This window comes from Leptinotarsa decemlineata, unplaced genomic scaffold, assembly GCF_025532065.1.
Source record: "Leptinotarsa decemlineata unplaced genomic scaffold, Ldec_3_MD MMD2_tig00003736_RagTag_RagTag, whole genome shotgun sequence".
Taxonomy (NCBI): domain Eukaryota; kingdom Metazoa; phylum Arthropoda; class Insecta; order Coleoptera; family Chrysomelidae; genus Leptinotarsa; species Leptinotarsa decemlineata.
In genome coordinates, this window is record NW_027412593.1 from 5,252,154 (window position 1) to 5,277,208 (window position 25,055).

Here is a 25,055-nt window from a genome sequence, read left to right on the forward strand (position 1 = left end):
AGAGAGAACGAATCTCGTTCAGCAGTTGATGTCAGAAGTTGACATCACAACAGCTTTTGGGCTCACCAATGAGGCCTTAAAAGTTTCGAGGCTTTGTTTTTAGGCGGTGGTTTCAACTAGTTGCCTTGCACTTGACACTGAACATAAAGAGAGAGAACGAATCTCGTTCGGCAGTTGATATCAAAGATTGGCTTTGCAACAGCTTTTCAGCTCAAATGCTTGCCTAGAGCCACTGATGAGTTTTCTGACGATTCAAAACAGTGCTGTTCGATAATGGATTACGAAGGATTTGTTTTTTTCCAAAACTGGAAAAAAAGGGATAGAACAAATTTGGTTTGGTAGTTGATGTCAGAGATTGGCTTTGCAACAAGTATTGGGTTCAAATGCTTGCCTAGCACCACTGACCGGCTTCGCAATAGCTTTTGGGCTCAAATGGGTGCCAGGCAAGCATTTGTCGAAGGCTAGTGGTTTCAGGCCTCGAATGCTTGCTTAGCACCATTGATGAGGCCATTGACGATTCAACACAGCGTTGTTCGATAATAGATCTTGAAGATTTTGTTCCAGGGTGGTGGTTTAAACTAGTTGCCTTACTCTGAGAACTGAGAATGAGAAGAGAGAACGAATCTCGTTCAGCAGTTGATGTCGAGAGTTGGCTTCACAACAGCTTTTGTGCTAACCAATGAAGCCTAAGAAGATTCCAGGCTCTGTTTTGGGGCAGTGTTTCAACTAGTTGCCTTGCACTGAAAACTGAAAAGAAAGAGAGAGAACGAATTTTGTTCGGCATTTGGTGTCAAAGATTGGCTTTGCATCAGCTTTTGGGCTCAACTAATTGCCTAGCGCTACTGATGAGGCCTCTGACGATTCAAAACAGTGCTGTCTGATAATGGATCACGAAGGTTTTGTTTCCGGACGGTGGTTTCAGTTAGTTGCCTTACACTAAAAACTGAATAAAAAGGGATTGAACGAATTTAGTTTGGCAGTCGATGTCAAAGATTGGCTTTGCAACAGCTTTTGGGCTCAAATGCTTTCCTAGTACCACTGATGAAGTCTTCGAAGATTCTGAACAGCACCGTCTAGCGATGGATCACGAACACTTTGTTTTTGGGCGCCGGTTTTAACTAATTGCTTTGCCCTAAGAAGTGAAAAAAAGAGAGTTCGTTCAGCAGTTGATTTCGAAGATTGCTTTGCAACAACTTTTGGGATCTGAATGCTTGCCTAGCACCACTGATGAGGCCTTTGACGCCGTCTAGTGATGGATCATGAACGGTGCCGGTTTCAACTAGTTGCCTTGCTCTGAAAAGTGAAAAGAGAGAGAGTTCTTTCGGCAGTTGCTGTCAAAGATTGGCTTTGCAACGGCTTTGCTCCCTAAAGAACCATCATTTACCACTAATTACATAAATCCAGTCTTCTTGCGTCTTATAGATGGTGTCTTCGCAAGGAAAGATGTCATTGCCTTTTCTAACTCTGTCTTGTCTTTCTAGGACAGTTGAGCCCATTGAAGCATCACTGATGATATTCACAGCGGATCGAAACAGCACTATTAAATGTTGGATATACGAAATAACAGCCGCAAGTGAAGTCAATATAATAACATCAGAGCTGAACAAGCTCGAAATTATTGAAATGACAATTATGCTTTAGTTGCCAGTATCAGTGACTAATGCTCAGCTGACTAATTATGTCAGTTCGTTGTTGTATTGGTGAAATCGTCCGTAATAAACGCTGTCCTAACCTCTTCACAATATATGTACGTATTCCGAAATAAAGTGCTCTGAAAAAAGAAGTCGAGTGTCTGAACAAACTGAATTTCAATATAGGAGCAGAAAGATCTCATTGTCCTTTTGAAATAGATGAATAACAATTCTACAATGATCTTACTGTTTTGAATTACATGAATTTAGAATCTGATCACGGTAAATGTATAGAAGTAAATGCCCAAAAACTAATTGTAGATTTCAATAAAAAGGTGGAGAATCCCAATTTATAAATAGACGATACACAAAAATAAGCTAGGAAAAAAACAAACTCTGATAGCAATTTTAGTCGGAGTTCCCCACCTAAAAAGCATAAACATAATTATATACCTGTTTTGGAAATGATGGCGAGACAGAATTTGCATGTGTCTCAGATCGGTGCTGAAATGACTCGTTAGCAATCGTCAAGAAAACACCACCAGATATAAATTTTACATGTGTGCAAAGGATTAAAACTGAATATGCATCCACATATGAAGTTTCTTTTTTTCCAATTGATAAAGTCAATGAAGTTTATAATGCAGATATATGGCCTAAAGGCTCTGTTGTCTTCAGATTCAAACTCAAAGAAAATTTTCAAAAAGCAGCCAGGTTAATGGAAAATCCTCAATATTCAATAATAGTGAATCTGAATTTTAAGAATTTTTGGTGTTATATCGTCGACAAATGACGCATCTTTTTATGAGAGATCGAATTGTTCTACGACCACCAAGTATCCAGTATCTTTCGCGTAGGTTACTCAATAGTCTTTCGGTACCGATATGGCATAACCGCACGTGTGTATCAAAAATGAGTCTCTCTACCAAAGAGTGTTTCGTAGGAAGTACAATGGAAAATCGAGAATCTGTTGTGTTTTTCCTTCACGAAATTCTGCTCTTGAGATTAATAATACCTTGATGGTTTTTGAATGGACATAGAGAGTTAAGCTTGTTATAATTCAGGCCACTAAAACTTTTATTCTGAATATAACGGATAATGAATATTTCAGCTTTATCTAATTCTGCAACGCTCAAACAATATTTCTTCTTGAGGAATGGATTTTTGACATTGTGAACAGAACGATGAATCCACTCTATCAATCGGACTGTTTTGTGATCTTTTGAAAAATATCCGAAGTGCCATTCATCCGAGTTATGGTTGAGCATAGTCGTAATCGGGGATTTCTTTCTTTCTCTAATGATCTCTTCCTCATCGTTTACGATTTGAAGCCAAGAGTTTGAAGGTCAATACAACCATGTGGGTCCCTCCCACCATTTTGACTCATAGAGATGACGAGGAGAACAACCTCTTGAGGTGGATCTGCTGGATTCAATGCATCTGGGACATGGTGCCAAGATTCAATATCAGTCAATCAACGAATCTCTTACACTCGATTTCCAACAAATGTTGACCAAGGTTCATTTTGTTGAATCCATGGTGGATGAGTCACTCCAGAAATAACTTTTGATATATTCATGAAAATTTTTCCTCACTCTGTCATATAATCTTGCGCCAATATTCGCAGTCAATAACTCCAAACGTGGAATAGAAATTTCTTTCAGTGGTTTGAGTCTGGATTTGGCTGCCACTGAATGAACTGAGATGCTGTTATTCTCGACTCTCATGAAACAGGGCAAGTCGATCCAAAATTATATAGATTTATCAATATTCCCAATTATATCTTGGCGAAAAAATGGGAGTGTAAAAAATATAGAATGGTTCAAAATTTAGAGGTTGCCAATACCCAAGATTGGGGAATGCAATCTCGCGAGATTGGGGGGTCAGGCGAGATCTCGCAAGTTTATGAATAACAATACCACGAGATCTTGCCAATTTCGAGATCTCGCGAGATTGACAGTTTTGTGTGTACATTCTTGTGAAAAATCACAATAATTGAATGAATTAGAATAAATGTAATACGAATTATAGGTTTGGCAATCATAATCCCTAATTTGGACCGAATTTTCAATTTCATGTTTTTGCAGTATGCTCAATCTGGTTGATAATGGAAATATGGAACGTTTGAGAAAATACTGGTATTCAAAAAAATCAACCTGCCTTCATTCAGCCAAAAAACAAGAAATTCATGTCGTTTTCATGTTTCCCTTTAGCTCTATGTGGCGGAATATTTATTTCAATGATATTTTGAATAAATGAAGTATTCCCTCATTTGAAAAATCCTCTGCTGAACGTATTTAATCAACCGAAAAAGTTCAAAACAAAATCAAACAAGGTCCATCCGTATACGAATTGACTTTAGATCTAGAAAGTGAAGATTTTTTAAACATTTGTAGGATACTATATGTAGATATGCATTGAAAAACAGTTGAACTAAGAACATGAACTGTATTTTCTTCACATTCGCTTCAAAAATAAATCACTCATTCACCGATATTTTTTTTTTGTTCATATGCACTATACCTTTTAACTGATCAATTAAAACAATTTTTATCTATGCAAGTTAGAAAATGAAACAGGTGCTCATGTTCAGCTTATGGACGTATTTTAATTGGAATTGGACGATACTTCATAAAATCGATGATAATAAACATATGGCGAAATTCTTCACACAGTTTACGATACGGAAAAAAATGTTTCACTAGGTATACAATTAGTGTTTCAATAAGTTGTTATTGGATGTTCCAAATATTTTTCTAGGCGTTGCTTCCAGGCTTTGTATGATCTTGGATCTTTTCTCACACTCAAATTATGATCGATATCCAGATAATTCAGTTCGTTTGGTGTAACTTTGGGCCAAATTTTATTTTCCAGTACAGGATCACGACTAGGGGTAGGATTCCTGAAAATAATATCCATATTATTGAAATTAGATGAATTTGCTGATAGTAACTAGCCTAGTGTTAGATTATTTGTATTTGTAGAAATGGTGAATATATTCAACATATCTACAGTCTTCATCGAAGAAAACACAACAATTTTGTTCTGAAGTTGCTTCTTCTATCAAGTAGCTTTCAATGGTATTGTGTTATTTACTTGAAAACCCTTCGCCATCTTGAACTTTGATGGAACATGTCTCAAATGTATATTTCATAAAGACTGGAAAATTTTGTTTTTGAGTGAAAGTTTCTTCAATTTTCTGAAAATTACCTAGTATCATCTGATGGAGCTATGGCCTTAGGAGAATTGATATTTTTTATTCTTGATTGATTTTTATATAATATGCAATTCAAAAAATTCTCAGAGGTACATGATGATGTTTATGAACAAGCAGTATCCATAGTTCAAGAATAGGGAAGTGATGAGTTCTAGAAAAGTTTACTTTCAGGTGATTTATTCCAACCTTCTTCCGTCTGTTCAATATAAGGAGGACCAGCATGGAATAATCGGAAACTGTAAAGGGATACAGAGGCGATTCATTTAAAAAATTATATGAAACACTTTCCCATAGTCACTTTTCAAACTGTACAAGATGGCGTTCATATATTTTCAATTCGAATTCAATTTTCCTCTCCAAAAAACACCAGCACCAAATTTATTTTCTATATGTACTGGAAAAAGAATTATCCGTTATTTCTTTGATTGCCGACTTGTATATTTTGTGGAAATTCATGTTTACTGAGGATACACTACAAAAACACACTTTTGTCTATTTTCCACGATATTTCTTTATTGTGACTAGCTTTGGCTATTACACCATTTTCAAAACTAACTTAGTTTTGAAAATGGTATAATAGTTATAAGTTAGTTTTGAAAAAGGTGTAATAGCCGAAACTAGTCACAATAAAGAAATATCGTGGAAAATGTGTTTTTCTAGTGTATCCTCATTATCCGTTATAACCTAGCCTCTTTGGCGATAACTCCATATTGAATTAGAATTCCACAAATTTCAAACTCTCATTCAGGTAAGTTTCGAAATGAACAACTTTTTTTCTAATTCAACTGACTTTGTGTGTCTAACTTATTCCGATTCTCCCATTCTAGCCCTTCTTATCGCAGTGTACGATAAAGGACTATTTATATTTCTTAAACTGGCAACACTAATGTGGCAACACCATAATGAAGTTTGACTTTTTTTAGCATGAACGTACTCACAACGTTTTGATGTACAAGTGCTATTCGTTTTGTTCGCAGTGAGTTAAGAAAATCAATTTGACCAAAAAATGACAATTTCAAGAAGGTTTTTGTTGGATTATTTTTCACAACTTTCGACGTGAATTTTCTCAACAAGAGTGTGTCGATGTACTCAGTTTTTTGTATGGCGATAAAGCATCATCAAAAACCATAGTATATCGCTGGTATAGTGAATTCAATCGTGGTCGTAGAACGGTCGCCGACGAATTCCGTGAAGATCGTCCAAAATCAGTTGTTGTGCCACAAAACATCGATGCAGTGCCTAAACTGATGATGTAAGATCATGATGTGATATTTTGTGAGATAGAGGCATCCTTGGACATCAGTAACACTTCATTACATTCGATTTTACATGAACACTTGATTGTAAAAAAATTCTCGTTGGATACCTCATAGTTCATCTATCGCTCAAAAAAATGCTAGCGTCAAGTTCGACCGTGGTGCTTCAAAAGCACCACGTATAAAATCGTGACAGGTGATGAATCGTGCGTATACGCGTATGAGCCGGAAACAAAACAGTAATCGAGCATTTATTTGCCGAAAGTCTTCGGAGAAATTCATAAAAATAACCGCCGAAGAGGAATCATTCTCTATCCTGACAGTTTGAGCTCTCACACATCTCGTCAAACAGGTGAATTTTTGAGCAGACAAAACATTAATTGATGACTCATTCTCCGAACAGTCCTGATTTGGCACCCAATGACTCCTTCTTGTTCCCGAATACTGCATCGTAAACTGCGTGGTCAACGATTTATGAACGCCAAAGAAGGGGTCAAAGCGTCCAAAAACCATATTTTGAAGGTGTCTCAAGAGGAATGGAAAAACTGCTTTGACAAATGATCTGAACGAATGCAAAAGTATATTGAACATCAAGGGAAATATTTCGGAAAAAAATAAAATTTTTAATAAAAAATGTTTGTTTTTATTTGCTATTCCCGAAATATAAATGGTACTCCTTGTATATTCAAAACATTCAAAAAGAAAAAAAAACAAAAATGAATTTACTTTCAGTAAATGAGAGAAACATACAGGCTGATTCACGGTGGATGGCACATTAGACGTTTCAGGTGAACCAGACAACGGATCACTTTGAAAATTTGATGGAGGGCATATTCGGACATTCTCTAGCCAACCAAAATATTTTCGGCAATGCGGTGTTGCCGCTTCTATTAGAAAACAGTAGTAACTTTGATTTTTCAAATGGAACACTCTGTATATAATATTATTTTTGGAATCTCCAACAATTGCCCGACAACTTTTCTTGATATTTCCCTATACCTATCTGTTACCGTTTTCGAAATAAAAATTAATTTCAATTTTTTTTTTCGAAAATCATGACTTCTAAAAATGCCGATATCTTTTAGTTAAGAAGTACTATGATATCGAAATTTGGTTTGGAGTTAGGTGATACTTGGACACTTCCCACACGTCAGCCTAATCTCCGTTACTTCAATACAGGGTGGTAAAAAAATACAGTTTTTTCGTTTGCTTGAAAAAGTTGCTGAAATTAGATTATTTTAAATGGAACACCCTGTATATTATTGAAAATTCGGAAAGCTGCTGAAATTTGCTTTCTTTCTATGTATATCATACCCATACCTAACTAGTCAAGTTTCGGACTTATGAACATTTATTTGTGAAAATGTCCCTTCAGAATGGTATTTCCATTCGGTATTTGGTAAGCAGGCCATGATTACTATTTGACAGTAGCGTTGTGACATTCTCCTAATAATATCGACATTTTCGTCACTTCAGAAGTTGCAAATACCTTCAAAACGATGGAACAAAACTATTCAAACGAAGTTCTTATGAATTTGTTTATTATTTTTGGACAGTGTGACAAACTTATCAGCAGAACATGTAGAAAAATCAATGAAATGTATCCGAATCTACCGCCAATGAACCTCAAGAAATTTATACGAATTCAGAACAATTTCAATGCATTTGGATCAACTTTAAAAGCACCAAGAAACTTGCCTCGACCCGTAACTTTCGAAGACAACCAGATTAATGTCTTAGCATATTTTCACGCATTTCCCGAGTCATCGATAAGAAGTGCTGAAGAAGATTTGGGTATAAAATATTCATCGGTTCAAAGAATCTTGCGAAGACATAAAATGCATGATTATAAATTCACCAAAATTCAAGCAATGAAGCCTCAAGATCCTCAACAGAGAGTAGAATTTTGTGAAATGTTGTTGACACGCATTCAAGAAGATCCACTTTTTTTAAATAAAATTATTTGGACTGATGAATCGAAATTTCCGAGAGAAGGGATTTTTCAATAGAAAAAATCGTCATTATTGGTCCAGTGAAAATCCTCACGTCACAAAAGAAGCCGGATTTCAAGAAAAATTTAGTTTTAATGTCTTCTGCATGTTGATGGACAACAAATTGAGGTACGTGATATACGAGGAGTCATTAACATCCAGAAGCTACCTGAATATTTTGGAGAATACTGTAGACAGTTTCGTGGATAATCTGCCACTCGAAGATTATCGAAACTGTTGGTACCAACTAGACGGAGCTCCTGCACATTGCACAAGAGAAGTGAGCGCAGAACTGGATAGACTATTTGACGATCGGTGGATGAGGCGCTTGGGACCATGGAATTGGCCAGCGAGATCACCCGATCTTAATCCATTAGATTTTTATTTGTGGGGAATGTTTAAAGAAAAAGTTTACAAAATACCCGTGCGTTCGAGAGATGAATTGTTAGAAAGGATTGCCCAAACATTTGAATATTTGGATCCCAATGAAATCAGATCTGCCAACACGAAAGCAGTCAACACCCGCATTTTGAAGTGCTTGGAAGTGAACGGCCAGCGATTCGAATATATTTTGAAATATTCCACATGATTGTTTTACTTTTTTATAATTATTCATATCAATATTTCCAATTTCAAGTTTCTTGGTGCTTTTTTAAAGTTTATCCAAACATATTGAAATTGTTCTGAATTCGTATAAATTTCTTGAGGTTCATTGGCGGTAGATTCGGATACATTTCATTGAACTTTCTACATGTTCTGCTGATAATTTTGTCACACTGTCCAAAAATAATAAACAAATTCATAAGAACTTCGTTTGAATAGTTTTGTTCCATCGTTTTGACGGTATTTGCAACTTCTGAAGTGACGAAAATGTCGATATTATTAGGAGAATGTCACAACGCTACTGTCAAATAGTAATCATGGCCTGCTTACCAAATACCGAATGGAAATACCATTCTGAAGGGACATTTCACAAATAAATGTTCATAAGTCCGAAACTTGACTAGTTAGGTATAGGTATGATATACATAGAAAGAAAGCAAATTTCAGCAGCTTTCCGAATTTTCAATAATATACAGGGTGTTCCATTTAAAATAATCAAATTTCAGCAACTTTTTCAAGCAAACGAAAAAACTGTAATTTTTTACCACCCTGTATTGAAGTAACGGAGATTAGACTGACGTGTGGGAAGTGTCCAAGTATCACCTAACTCCAATTGTTGGAGATTCCAAAACTAATATTATATACAGAGTCTTCCATTTGAAAAATCAAAGTTGCTACTGCTTTCTAATAGAAGCGGCAACACCGCATTATCGAAAATATTTTAGTTGGCTAGAGAATGTCCGAATATGCCCTTCATTAAATTTTCAAAGTGATCCGTTGTCTGATTCACCAGAAACGTCTAATGTGCCATCCACCGTGAATCAGCCTGTATACTAACTTTTATCTGTAATTTCTATAATAAACTCGAATTAACTATAATGTGTAACGCTCGTTATTAAAAAGATTTTTTTTAATCTGTGGCACCACCATGAAGAATAGTGTAGCCAAAAGGCCCTTTTTTGTCACAATCAACAAATGAATACTTTGCAAGGGACTTGGTGGAACTATGGAAATCTTGGATGCCAAAGTTTACAGCGTCCCTTTGAAGATCGAATGTTGTTTGCCACTGTGTGAAATGCATCATTATAATTTTTTTTCAGGTTGTGAAAGGTTACATTTTTCTAGAGTATCTATAGGAAAAATATATTTTTGTTAAATTCTAAACTATTATAGGCTGGGATTGAATCAAATAAGCGAATGAATGTCATTGAGTATTGTCATCGATGACATGAGTAGATTCAACTCGTCCGTAACATACAGTCGTAATTTTATGAATAAACTGGGTGCTCCATCTTGTAATATTATCCAAATTGGTGCTGAAGAGGCATTAAGGCAAGTGTCTTATTCCGAAACATCGGATGTCTGCCATTGAGGATGACAGTGTACCACGAAGTCGCAAGTGAAATTTTACCTCTTTCATATACTATATTTAGTCCAGTCATTATAGTAAGTTCACCTCGGAATTCGAGATACCCAGCTGTAAGTCTGTAAATAATTGTATTTACCTAAAAGTTGTCTCAAAACCTACATATGGTAGGGTGTAAGCAACTATTAAATTTCAAGGTCAAAGGTCACAAAAATCGGTTTTTTTGCGCTTTTTTTGGAAATATCTCATTTCCTATGGGTTTTTTGCTATTTTTATTCATTATCAATATTGTAGAATACAAAATTCTCTACAAATTTTGTTGAAAAAAATTTTTTATACGGTGAACCGTTTTCGAGATAGAGGGCGGAGAGCGCGCGGTGACATCATCACTTCAGGTCAACCGGTGCCTCCGGTCGAAAACGCGCCGTATATAGTTGATGAGCTATCGATAAATCAATGATTATAAATATTTGTTAATTTTTATTAACAATTATATTATATTTTATCATTTTCTTCATGCATTAAATCTGTATCTGCACCCTACCATATGTAGGTTTTAAGACAACTTTTAGGGTGTCAATATACAAGTATTTACAGACTTACAGCTGGGTATCTTGAATTCCGAGATTCTTACCTAATTTAAGCTTAAATGACTGGATTAATTGTGTAGCAAGTATGTGAATGATATCTGTTTCAATTCCATAACACATGTTTGAAGAACAAACTGAATAGCGAAAAGTGTTTTTTGTATTATCACTACTCATATAAGAGTAGTTGTTTCGAAAGTAGTTTCTCTTTCATATAATATAAAGTTTATGAGAAAGTAATTGTTCCGAGAGGGCTTTTTCTACCAGTTTTATGTTTGAAAGTTACTGTTTTGCATGAACTACACATCTTTGTAAAGATTTTATTTTGAAATTTATTTTTTTCTTCCCTGCTTTGGAAGATTTCCACATTTTTTTTATATAAAGATGGAGAAGTAGAAAACCGAAACCCTTCTTTTCCAAAAATTAATCTCTCATGAAAACAAACCTCTTCAATTTATTCTAGGCGTTTTTAAAACTGGTATACATACGCATATTTGATGAAATTTCCCCACAATGTGGCTAGGCGCTTCCTAGTAAGTATATCGGATGGTGAGGGAATAACATCTGGGTCCCATCTGTATTTGTATAAGTATGGTAGTTCCTCACAATGTCCATTCCTTCCAAGACCTGGAAAATATTTGGGTTGTCTGAGGAAAAAGTATCAAATGAGGAATTTGATGAATTGACAAAAACTGTCAAATTGAAAGTAAGTACTAAGAGGGCTCTAAAGCAAAGTGAGCTATTTAGCGAAAGAGAAATACTAATTTTGCAAATGTTCCTACTGGACAATATGAACAATCCTACAAAAATGTATATACCTTGAGTTTTCCCCTTTTCGCATTATTCAATATTTTTCTCGCTTAGGGAATATTCATAGAATCAGACCCAATCAAATCACGGAATGAGAATAATGTAAAACCCCTCATCAGTTATTCCTAAAATGTTGGATTGCCTTGTTGCAGAAAAAATATCTTTGTATTGCCTTAACAGATAAGTAGCATGTATTCTCCAAGAACAGTTATGTAACTACTGATTTTCTGATGTATCAAAGAGACATCTTAATCACTTTTGAAAAGCAGATTCATCAAAAGCATGCGATAAAGTCAATCACGTATTATTACTTAACAAATAAAATATTATAATTTCGGGGAAGAAATTTTGAATTGACTTTCCGAGTGGTGGTATTCAATGGGTCGAAATGAATAGGTAAATATACAATGAACATATAGAATAAATGCGAAACAAGGAGTTTCCCAGGGTAGTGACTGTGGTTCGTTATCATCTAAAATGAATGATCTGAAAAGTCGAGTAACTAACTCAAATTGTATACTTTTTCAGAGGTAAAAACGTATCTGAAGACTGTATACATATAAGAAGAAAATGAGTATCTTGAAATTAAATCTCTTCCAACTACCTACACAGTAGGTTCTGGTGAATGTCTGACAGAAAATAACTACTACCCTGGCTGATACTACGCTGGATATTGAATTATATCTAACAGATATTAATGCAATATACCTCACAGAGGTTCGTCTCGCAGATGTTACTCGTTCATCCAGCAGCAGGATCATGCTGAAATTATTTGGGTAGATCACCTGCAGACCGGTTTCGAAATATTACATTTCATCTTTCAGGAAAGATCCGACACAAACAACAAAGTACTTGGGGCTCGAATAATTTCAACCCTGGTCAACTGCATGTATGAAACCTTCGCCTGAAAAAAAGATTGTTAACTAGTAACAGCTCCATTTCGTGAACAAAGGCCTATACGGGAAAAAATAATTTCAGGACGGTCCTGCTCCTGGATGAACGAGAATCATCTGCGAGACTAACCTCCGTGAGGTATCTTGCATAAATGTCTCTTGGATATAATTCAATATTCAGCGTGGTATTAACCGAGAAAGTAATTGTTTTACGGCAGACATTTACCAGAATCTACTCATTGATATTATGAAAAATATTGGGTTGAGAGTGTTAGGGACCATATTTGAATTCATTTTGTCGCTTAATAACTTCTTAATTGACAATAATTTGAATTGTACGGAGTAGAGGGCAAGTATAATGTGCATTCAATGCTTAGGTAACTAAGGTATTTGATTCGATAAGAAATGTTTTCATGTTTGTCTGGATAGCTTTTCATTTATCACATTATACAGTGTGTAAAAGCCAAATGGAATAAATTCAGTATTTCGATTACAGTACATATTTCAACAAAATCACGAAACACGTCAAATTTAAATTATAATTTAAATACTCCAACGGAAAAATGCCACCCCTGCCAACCACCAATTTTTTAAATGTTGAGTATAGGCTTGTGATATATCGTTCAAAGGGTATCTTCATTATCTTTTCAAAAATGGATCAAATACCCGATAACCAGTTCAGCATAGTCCTATCCGTGAGAACTTCAGATCTAACATATATATTTATTTTTTACTTTTTGATGATGCGACTAATTTTCCTTTATTTTCAGTATTTTACTATTAATGTAAGTTATAAAAAGGATTTGAAGCTCTATTACTTCTGTTTGATTATCTGCGAGCGCTTTCGACAGCTGGTCGTGCTGTCATCCTCTAGGCCCTACTCTATCTAGATATAGTAGATAGTATCTAGATATAGATAGGATAAGGCCTAGAGGATGACAGCACGACCAGCTGTCGAAAGTGCTAGCAGATAATTAAACAGAATCGCTTCAAAATCACGTCACTAACTTTCTTCGAAAGCTTCTCATAATTCCTCTTCTATATTCTCTGTTTCACTATCACTGTCGTCTTTTGAATCAATAATGAATTTATTTCCACCATTAATATGGAAGTGTGCGATCTCCATATAGTTTTTTTCAACTAAAATTACTTTTTTAGTCCGTTTCTGCCAATCTTCTTCGGTAATATTAGATACTTCTTCTTTGATTAGATCTATTACTTTCTTATCAGATTTTGGAAAATTATTTTTACGCCTAATGCTTTGTTTCAATTTTCTCCAAATCAACTCCATGGAATTGAACACACAAAAATAGGGCATACACTTTTTCAAATGTTTTTGTCTGTAAAACTTCAAGTAGTTGGTTTTTGATATAGTATTCTTCAAATTACAAATTGTTATCCATCAAGAAACTTTGTATTTCATCTTTCCTCGAATTTTTACTTTGATGAGCTGCCGCTAAGGAAGCGTTGTCAAGAACTATTACACTATTCGCATCCACATATGGGATGAATCTGTTTTCAAACAATTCCTAGAAAATATCAGCTTCCATGTTCTAATGATAGTCAACATTGCAGTCCTCAAGTTTTCGTCCACATAATTTCAAAGAATTCGGAACTCATCCTTTACTTCCTCCACCATGCACAATGATTAGTCGCGATCCTTTGTTTGCAGGAATGTTAGGCGTACATATTCTCGAACCATCAGTTACACCCTTTGCAAACTGTGTCGTGAGTGTCATACCAAGTTTCGCCCAAATAGAAAATTTGCCGTTGTTCTTGTCTATATTCAGTTATTTGTTCTGAGTATTTGTTACGCAATTCCACTATTTTTCTGCTTTCCATATCTGCTTGACATTTGTTCATTATTTTAAATATAAATCCTAGTTTCTTTATCCAATTCTGAAGAGTTTTTTCACAGTAGCTCATGTTATGGTCGGAAGTATTCAATTTCTTCTTTATGATTTCAGTTGTAGTAATCTCATTGCTTAGTTTTATAGTATGTACTGATAGTGGTATTGTGCACAACTATAATTTAGAAATATAGACTCACGGCTTGCATAAATGTTTTGGTTGATTTCCGAGTTTTGCCGTGGTCTTCTTTGGTTACAATCCCCAAATGTTTCAACTGCAACTGCGGCAGTAATCTTCAGTGCCGTGGTCGAAGTACTTCTCCAGACGTATCACCTGATACGTCAACTGATAAGTTTCAATTTATACGTCAAAAAGAGTACTTTGACCACGACACTGAATATGTATAATTACTACTATAATACATACAGAATAACCAGAGTATCAATCCAACATTGATAATGTATTTTGCCTTATTTATTGATAATTAATGTATTTGATAATGAAAATTTATTTTACCTGGAGGTCGCTTTAGCGGTTTTAGCAATCCATTAAGATGCCCCTTGTAGGAAAACTGGTAGAAATAGGTCTCTGCGTGCTTAGAGTGCAGATCCGCATGACGAATCAAGGCACTAGCAAAAATTACATCGGAATTGAACTGGAAAACAAAAATGTAGGTACAGAATATGCTTTTTTTTTCGCTGAAGAGAAGTGAACCGCACTTACTAAGCACAATATTTTTGAGTTCAGAATGGTTTATATGGTTGTAATGGTTTAGGTGGTTTCAAAAATGTTCCACGTCTATCTGCGACTACCTTCGTCAGGTAGATAGGTAGCACGAATGTGTTGCTTGGAAGGTAGGGCTCCTGTGACGCATATCAGGAAGACCCCACCCCATCAGCAGGTTACTAACTGCACTCTCCAGCCATGTGACTCCTAAATCTGGATATATCTAGGCCGTAAGGTGCAGCTCTGTATTCATACCTATAAACCTGGCAACCATAATGACATACTGAATAGTTTTCATTCGATTAGTCGATATCGGGGTCTCTGTGAGTAATTGAATTCAGTCATGCATAGCTTATCCACCACTGGTTCGTATGAATCATCATTGTTTGAGCATAGCCGTAGTTCGTAGTTCGTTTTCTCTCCTAATGCAGATTCTGCTACTGCTGCACGATAATTGTATGCTAAGCATATTGATATTCTTCTTTTGGCTCTTGAGGATGCGAGGAGTTGTTTTCTGGTTGCACCACCTAGTCACTTGGGTTTGTTAACCATATCAAGTGTTGTGGAATTGAGAAACCTTTCATTTCGATCCGATATTACAGAAAGAGCACTTGGTCGTTCCGTCGAGTTATAATCATAGTCATAACTTATGATAGGATAGAGAGGTCCATCATTTCGGAAGATTTGTATGTAACTCTTAGGATGAGACATCATCCAGGAGGTCTTTCATCCACACGGGTAACACCTGACCCGGTAGGGAAATTTTTAGCCCCCGCTGCTGTGCTGTAGCTATCCAGGTTTGATTGTGCAGCCCAGGAATCATATCTGTGGATTATACGGCAATCATAGTGGCATACTGAAGAGATTTCAGTTGATTGGTTGTTATATTAGATTTTGCTTTGCAGGGCTTTTTCACTTCTGGTTTCCGTGAATCATTATAAGCGTTCGCTCATGAAGAGTTGGTTTCTTCTCCTGCTGTTCGAGAATTCCGTGCAAGGCAAAGCAGAAGATATCCCACTCTTGAAGAAGCGATGAGTCGCTTTTTGACTGCACCACCTGGCCTGCTAGGTTTGTTAACGAAAATGAGAATTGGAGAACTGAGAAGCTTTTTCTCCCAATTCGATGTTATTTGGAAGGCAATTGGGGTCATTTAGTCGATGTTCGTATCCTCTGTAGACTCAGGGTTCGATTTTTTGGTTACTTTAGTCCTACGAGTGAAAAGGAAAAAAGGTCCCTCATTGCAGATGCTTTTTATGAAGGTTCTGTTGGTAAAAATGAGTAGGCTAACAGTTTTCAATCAAAAACTTTGAGAACTACACCCTTACAATGCTAGATTTCAAAGTTAGTGAAATTTTATATCAATGCTTTTCCACTCATTTCATGTAGTGTTTCTGTGAATGATATCGCTTCAATTTCATAACAAATGTTTGGAGAACAGACTGAATAAGAAGAAAAGTGTTTTGTGTGATTCAATTTTCATATGAAATTAGTTGTTTCAAAAGGACTGTTTACTTCGTCTTATTCAATGTAGGCTTCTTTCTTCAGTTTGACCTGAAAATATTTCCCTTTTCAATTTATTCAGTAGGATCACGCACAAAAAACAACAACTTAATAGAATGTTGTTCAACAACTCTCATTAATGAATTTTACTCAAAAAGCGACTGTTTCGCACTTTTATATACTAATGAAATACTTGCATCTATTTTTTGAAGCTTGAATACGTTAACTTCCTAGGCGTTATTAATCAGCAATCGGAACATTACGACTTCACGATGATATTGGTCCCAGCAATACTCTGAATGAATTTCATCGCCAAAAAGTTCAATTATGGGTATCTAAAACTTATTGAATATGTTTACCACGAGTTATAATATTAAAAATAAAATTGATAATTATGTTTCATTCCAAAACCAATAATTGTGCATAAGAAATGTGAAGTAACTTTATAAGACGGTTACAAATAAGTCAAGTAATAAGAGTTGTACCATATTGAAAATTCACGAGCAATTAACTTACTCTGAATTTATTCGAAAGCGAATGTTCGCTACAATGATTGCTGGTAAACGGGTTAATTTTTATATATGAAAATACACTTTCTCACAAAATGATTCAATTGTCCCGTTCAACCCCTTAGGGGTAATAGCTACCCCTATGGAAATTTGAAATGAATAGGGATAGCATGTGATACCGTGTTCAAAAGTGTTTCATTTCTCTGTTCAACAATATAGCATTTTTCGATTTCTCGTTTTGGAAAGCTGAGAAAGAAGTGATTTGATTTCATACATTCAAACAACCCTCAAATCAAATAACTGTCAGGATTGACTAGTCCATTAGTTACCGATACTACTTTTTTGACAACTAGACAATCAGAAATTTTTGTTGGAAAAATTAAAAAAAAAAGGTTTTTTGACGAACAATCAAGAAATGAAAAACATTATTGATTTCTAGAAAATAAAAATGTAAATTATTTGTAGCTTGAAAATACATTTGTTAATCAATTTTTGATAAAAATATTAATATTTTGAAAATCATTCAATATAGAATCATAATCATTACCAGAGATAATGGTTTCTAGAAAAAAAAAAGTCAATTTCTCATAGATCAAAAATAAATTTAATAATTAATTTTTGGTAAAAATATTGAAATTATGAATTCTCTTCTTTTGAAAATCACTATTCCTACTAATTTTTCGTATTCTAAAGAAATCATCCAAGCAGTAACTAACGAAAACGTCATAACCAGTATATAAGGAAAAAAATCACTTTGAAAAATAAGTTCCAGAATATGTTATTTGATCAACAGTGCAAATATAAAAATCAATTGTCCTAATTTAAAAAGTAAGAAACAAATGATAATAATCATGTATCATTTTATGGAATATTTTATTTGATATATCATATTTGAACATATAGTTATTTTTATTATTTTTCCTTACTATTTGAAAATGAATTGTCGAAATCCATTCATATGAGATATTTTTAATTGAATAAATAAATAAAAAATTGAAAACAAAACATTTTTTTCTATAATACTAGAAAGCAGTGTATAATTTTCCAAAAAATGGTTTCTCAATAATGATGTTTTCCGATGAAAATAAGTAGTTGATAAAAGAATGCGTTTTTGTAATGCAATGAAAATTATTTTGAATTTTTTTTCTCGAATCATTACTTCTCTTTATAATTGGAATTCCAGAAAAAAATCAATCATCTCATGAACGATTCATCCGTTAATAATAATTTTCCAAACAATGAAAATAATGAAATGAAAAAATATATGCATGTAGCTTTTATTGATGAGAAATAATTTTTTCATTTTTCCACTGATTTTTTTCTAAAGCCTTCAAGGAATAGCTTGAAACAAATTCCACGCTCCCATTTTAAACATAATTTTCCATATAAATCTTCAACTTGATGAAAACTGTCATGAGATAAAATTAGAATTAGGAGGAAAATTGCGATAAACACATACTGGTATTCAATTTTATACAGAGTACTAATTTCCTTTAACAATCACTATTCGCATTTGAAGAGTTGAAATAATACGTGAACTGTTCTGAATATGAGGTTAATGTTCAAATTTCGCGGTCTACGTACATTCGTACATTCGGCGATTTTCTGTTATCGAAAAAAATATATCAAATTTTGTGTAAAGAATGGAATTTAGTGCTCAAAAATACCTGAAATGTTGACAGTAGCATATGGTGATTGTACTGTCAGAAAAATGTTTACAAGTGGTACAAGCTTTTCGCAGAAGGCCAAGAAGATGTGAATGACGACTCTCGTCCTGGACGCCCCAGCATATCAACAACCGATGAAAAGGTTGAGATAGTGAAGAAAATTGTTATGGAGAATCCTCGAATCACTATTAGAGAAGTTGCTGGGAATATGGGCTTATCAGTTGGCTCATGCCATTCAATTTTTTCGAAAATTTTGGGCATGAAGCGTGTGCAGCGATGTTTGTTTCAAGTAATGCCCCGCTTGTGAGAAGCAATACGAAGAAAACGTCCGGAATTGTGGGAAAACAATTCATGGCATTTGCATCACGATAATGCACCTGCTTACTCGTCATTGCCTGTTCGTATTCACCAGATTGGTCCCTCTGCGACTTTTTCCTGTTCCCACGATTGAAGAGACCTATGGAAGGACGGCGTTTCACGAAGATTGAGAAGATTAAAACTGAATCTCTGAGAGCTCCAGGACATATCGAAAAGTGCATACCAGAACTTCTTCGAGGATTGAAAAAAAAAGCAGGCACAATTGTATTCATTATATCTGAGAAAGACTACGTTGAAGAGAATGAAATACAAATTGATGAACAAAAAAATATTTTTTCAGAAAAATTAAATTCGACCTTATTTTTTTAAGCGACCGATACGGACGTCGCGTTCTCGAGTGGAAAGGACTGGATCCTCCGGGAGAAGGAAATATCAAGAGCAGATAGTTGTTGGTTCACAGATGGAGCAAAAACACCTTTCGGTTCTGGTGCAGGTGTTTTCAGTCGCAGACCCAGGACAGGGATATCAACCTGCCTAGGAACCTTTGCAACTGTATTTAAAGCGGAAATATTTACGCTATTGAGTTGTGTGCGGAGAGATTTGAAAAATCCAACCTCATATACAAGTCCATAAAAATATTCTCGGACGGTCAAGTGGTGTTAGAAGCTCTTGACTTCTACGGAGCAACCTCTAAATTGGTAGTGAATTGCCAAAAACGACTCTACTCGATAAGAAGACTAAACAGATTGTTTCTGGTCTGGATTCCTGGCCATACTGGCCTGGAAATCAATGAGGCTGCTGACTCCCTTGCAAAGGAGGGTGCTGCAAACAGCTTCATCGGACCTAAACCTGTCATTGGCATCGCTTCAGGCTTTGCCAAACAAAGATTGAATACCTGGATGGCAAGAAGATTTTTTGACTTCTGGCAGAATCTTCCAGGATTGGCTCACTCCAAGGCATTTATTCACCCTTCGAAACTTGATACCAAACAGTAGGGATAGAGAATACAGTAGGGATGAACTACGATGTCTAACAGGCATTCTCACAAGTCACTGTCATTTGAATCATCATATGCAGATACTTGGACTGTCGGAAGACAGTGTGTGTCGCCTTTGTTTGGGAAATGAAGAAACAGTAGAGCACATACTTTGTGCCTGCCCCGTTGGAGACTGAATCAGGTTTTTCGAGTTCGGCAGACCTGTACTCTTATCATCTGACCTGAAAGAACACTCACCATACAATCTAATCGGCTTCGTTAAGAAGCTGGGTTTATTTGGTCGAGTGTGAATAGGTGTGAGCCACAGTGAACTCTTGCGGGTTGTGGTGGAGGTTCGAATAGACCCACTCACTTTGGACCTAACCTAACCCAACCTAACGGACGTCGCGTGCTCGACTCGAACTATTATCGGTTTTTACCTTCATTTTCATCGCTCAGTTGAAACTTTAAATATTATTACCAAACTTTCGAGGGTTGACAGTTTTTCACAACATTTTCTGTTCGTTAATGATCTGTAGTTCAGATTTCGCAAAAATCTAACGTCATTTTTTTTATTTGAATTATTCATAACTTTCAAACTATTTGCTTGCGCCATTCAGCAATTATTCTGAGTGAAATAACGGATCGTGGCATTCTGAAATTTTGTGAACTAGATTATTTTTCAAAATTCAATCATAGTGAGCACTGTTTCCAAACACCAGAGGCGCAACATTTTCATCAACGCGCATATCAAACAACGTTTTCAAACCTGAATACAGTTCATGTTACTTGTTGATATTGTAGCTTTTTGTGAATGAAAGAATTTGAATGTTTTTTAAAACTACGCATTACAATACTTCAGAGAATCAATTTTTTTCCCGCTATAAAATTAGCTGAGATAGATGTGCAGAGTGACGTTTTCAATTAATCTAACTCACCTTATAAAACGCCGTCATATTCTGCTGAAAGGGAACCTTTGTGTATATATCTCTGAGCTCGGTAGCGAATGCAAGTTTATTTTCTTCTTTTATATTTGCTTTAGAGTTAACGATACAAGTAATGTTATTATCGACAGAGGCTGCCATTTCTGGTGTTAGATCAATACCTGAAAAATTAAAATAGTTGGAATTAAGTCGATGAAAAGAATTCAAAATATTGAGTTCAAATGAAAAAAAAAGAAAATATGGGTAACTTGGAGGGTAGCAGGTAGCTTTTTTTTTCAGTCACAACAAATGAATATACCACCCATTTGAAAATTGGTATAACTTCAGTTTGGCAAATCTAACTATGCCTCTGAAAATCGGTTGCGCAGTGCGTCGACGGAATGAGGCGAGAGCTCTTTAACATTGAGTAACTCGAGTAGTTCATTGTTATTTTTGAAAATGTCTCCGAACAGTTAACTGAAAAACAAGTTTCTCAGACAAAGCAGAGAAATTGTGAACAACATAACAGCTTGCATAACAGCTTCTCACGCGAAGATGAGAAGTATTAGTGATAATGAGTAGAATGGTTACCAGTACGAACTGAACAAAAAATTTAATCAGAGATGAAAAAAATTGAAAATGGTAAGAAAATAGATTTCCAACTCCAAATGAAGAGATGTATAAAAAACCTGAATTGTGATTGATGATGCTGAGAATCGGTTAAACCGTTCTTAAGTTATAAATGGTGTAACTAAAACTATAACAGAAATATTAATTCCGAATTGGCTGTGACTTTTTTCCTTGTCGCAAAGGGTGAATTTCATTTATTTTTTTCAAGGACAAAACAGAAGCTTTACAGAAAAATTCTGCTGTGCTTCCGGTAGTGCTCTCAGAGCGGTGCCTGTGCGAAAGTATCCATTCGCATTGGATTTGAATCGCTAGAGATTAAATTCATTTTCACATAAAATCAGATCTTCAAATTGAAGAGTTCATGAACAGTGAAGCTCGATGTGTATTGAGTTGAACATCAAAACGATGAGCAGCCAAAGTCCGTCGCGTATTCCTGATATGTACCTCTCTTGGTGGGATCAAATGTGCCAAGTCACTCAAACACTTTCCGTGAAAGTCTCTATAGAAAAAGAGGAAAATATCAAAAGTTGCTGAGGTTTGTACAGTTTTCTGGTTCGGAACAGGGTGTTCCAAGCTTTTGAAGCAGCCTTCGCAATTCCAGCGACACGAAACTGCCAAGACATATTGTTGTCCATTGTAACCCCCAAAAAACTCATCGAAGCAGAAAGCGGAATTGTCTGTCCTGACATTAATATACCCGGTACGGAAACATTTATCTTTTTGTAGAAAACTGATGCCTGGGTTTTTGTGGCACTGAATTGAACGTTGTTAATTCAACCTAATTCGAAAATTTCTAAATCCTCATTAAGATATGCAACCTCCCGCTGCCGGTGAAGATGTGCATCCGCAGTCGAAGTTCTGGAATCCAAATGGAATAATAAGACGAGTGTGAAGTCGTTAGCGAAGCAATATATTGGATTCTTCGTTTTTTATGATCAATCGTTGATATAAAAGAGGGTTGGAGATAGTATAGAACCCTGGGGAACACCGGCGTTGATGGTGTATTAGAGAAATAACCATCGATGGCCACTTGCAGGAAACGTTCTTTCAGGAAACTGGAGAGCCATACACAAAAATGTTCTGACAACCCATAGTATCGAAGTTTGGCCTGCAAACCTGCATGCCAAACATGGTCGAAGGCCTTAGAAATATCAAGCGCAACAGCTTTTGACTCTCTATGTTTCTCAATTGCGTTATTTCAAATATGGGTGACATACGATATAAGGTCCCAATCGATCCCACATCTGATGAAATAATATTTGAAGTCAAAGGTTCGCTCAAATTTTCAATTTTTTTGATTCGTCATATTTCCGAAAGGATTACACTCGGGAAAAAAATTATGAGGACAATTTTTCTGCAATATTTGTCAAATCTATTTCCATAATGAATCTCCATATTTGTGAACTATGACTGATTTTTTTGCAGAAGTGGGATTGATAATGACACTTCCTATTTAATTCATAATAGTGTTCCCAACAATTCTTACTTCTATGCGAATTATGGTTAGCTTGCAAGATCTGCACAGCAATTCATATAACTGCCGTGCAGATGTTGTCTGATGTTTACATATGTCAAACTGAAAGAACATTCAAAACACGTATGCTTTTTACCACCTCACCGCTAACATTCTGGAAAGTATGAAAATTAATATAATAAGAAATTACCAACATTTACCAGTGGATTATATCAGGTCTTTCCAGGTAGTTAAATCCAGACTAGAATCAATTATGTAATCGAACTGTAAGTTGTAGCTAAGGTTTCTAGACAGTACAATATTTTTTAATCCATAATTTTCAGTTAAGAAAGCTATCGTATCACAATACGTGCCGCTGTCATGCCACTGTAAACGGTACAGTGAACTGAATCACTTGGTTTTGATATGGACTTTCAATAAATATTGCCTCAAATTTTGGAAACATGGTTTGATTATAAAATGGTAGTTTACGAGGTTTTTCCTAACCTATCATTTCTTCATCGGTGATTCCAATTAGAATGGGCACTTTGTTTATGTTTCCATCCTTCACATCATCATGGAATGGTCCTGTTAGAAAAGCATTCTTCTCTATGGGGTCTTCTATGGTCATCGTCCAATTGGCTGGTACATTATAAGGCAAATCCCCTCTAAGGTGAGGGGGCACCTGAAACAAAAAATGGAGGTGGAACTGAAGACTTGTAGTAATTCCCATATCTATTATTCAATGAATATACACTTCGGGAAATGGGAAAATTTTATTATAGAAGGTAAAACAACTGATCTTTGAAAAGGAATGAACAATGAAAACAAATCAAACTATGTTTTTTTGAGGTGCCCTCTCATCGAAAATTCCTTGTAGAGCTGTCTTTATTGTACGAATCACTCTTTCTGCTATAGCCGCCTTCTTTGTGCTAAATGTTGGATAATGATTGATATTATATTCTCGCATGAGATATGAAAAGCTTCTATTGAAAAATTGTTTCCCAGGATCGTATTGTATATGTTTGGGAGAAAATTTAGCTTCCTTCAGTACATGTTTCATTGCATTAGTTACTGTACTACCTGTTTTATCTTTAATTGCTACAGTTCACAGATATTTTGAGTAAAAATCAATCACTACAAGTATATATCGGTATCCTTTATTACTTTTTGCGTAAGGTTGTAGTCCAGCTAGATCTATTTGCTATAGATCTGTAAAACCTTTGATGGTGGTTATTCTTCTGCGAAAGTTATGTTTTGCAGGTCTATGTAATTCATTGACAACTTGTCGTTTGACATCATTTATTTCATTAGTCATTCTATTTCAATATGATTAAAAAGAAAAGGTGATGATGTTACTGCATTGAATGATGATGTGACAGTGATCATTACTTGTGGATATATTAATATATTATATCTTCTTCACGTAATTTTTCAATAATTGAAATTATTTCATTGTCATGTCCAGTAAGCCCAGCTGACTTTGAAGCTACCAATAGCAACTAACTCTTCCAGTGAATTCCAGTACACATAATTCACAGGTTTAGAATTATATGTTTTTTCCATTTTCACTCGTTTGAGTGCTCTACAAATTTTACTTCTACTTCTTATTGGATATTGTGGTGAGTCTAATAGAGGTTTGATAACTTCACGAAATTTTTTAGAATCTCATTCAGATGATATTGTTTATATGCAGCATTCGTTATTTTCAATATTTTGGAATATACTTTACGAATTTCTTCATCATCAACATCTTGCGGATTTTTCAAAAAGATCATATCATACAAGTCTGGGCTACCTGCTCATTTATATTTTTTCACTTCATCAGCATCCCAAAATGAAATGTTTCCATTTTTAAAATGTACCACTAGACTCCACATTTTCAGCTTTTGTGTAATAGGATCCATACGTACACCAAATGTTCCATCATATGCTGGATTCCTAGATTTTACTTCATTCAAATATTTTGCCAAAACATCTTCACGACTTTCATTCATATTAGGTGAGGAGTCAGGATCCGAGGAATCGATGTGGAATGATGATGTTTCGAATAGAGTTGTTCTCATACCATCTTGAAGTGTGCTCGTGTCACTATTCACAGATTCACACTACCAAAAAATTATTTTTTTCCTATAGGAGTACTCATGA

The 25,055-nt window shown here is 35.3% G+C and overlaps 1 protein-coding gene across 3 annotated transcripts in view; it reads right to left on the reverse strand.

Moving 5' to 3' along the window:
- Positions 1–4,059: 4,059 nt before the first annotated feature.
- Positions 4,060–25,055, reverse strand: part of LOC111508891 (esterase E4) — a 76,323-nt gene continuing 55,327 nt past the window's right edge. For all 3 annotated transcript variants that reach the window (XM_074178344.1, XM_074178342.1, XM_074178343.1), the window contains 5 exons: positions 23,415–23,592; positions 20,840–21,006; positions 14,722–14,860; positions 11,140–11,278; positions 4,060–4,533 (listed from right to left, as the gene is read on the reverse strand). In XM_074178344.1, coding sequence (XP_074034445.1) covers positions 4,353–4,533; positions 11,140–11,278; positions 14,722–14,860; positions 20,840–21,006; positions 23,415–23,592 — 804 coding nt within the window. In that variant the 3' untranslated portion in view covers positions 4,060–4,352. The remainder of the gene's footprint in view (positions 4,534–11,139; positions 11,279–14,721; positions 14,861–20,839; positions 21,007–23,414; positions 23,593–25,055) is intronic.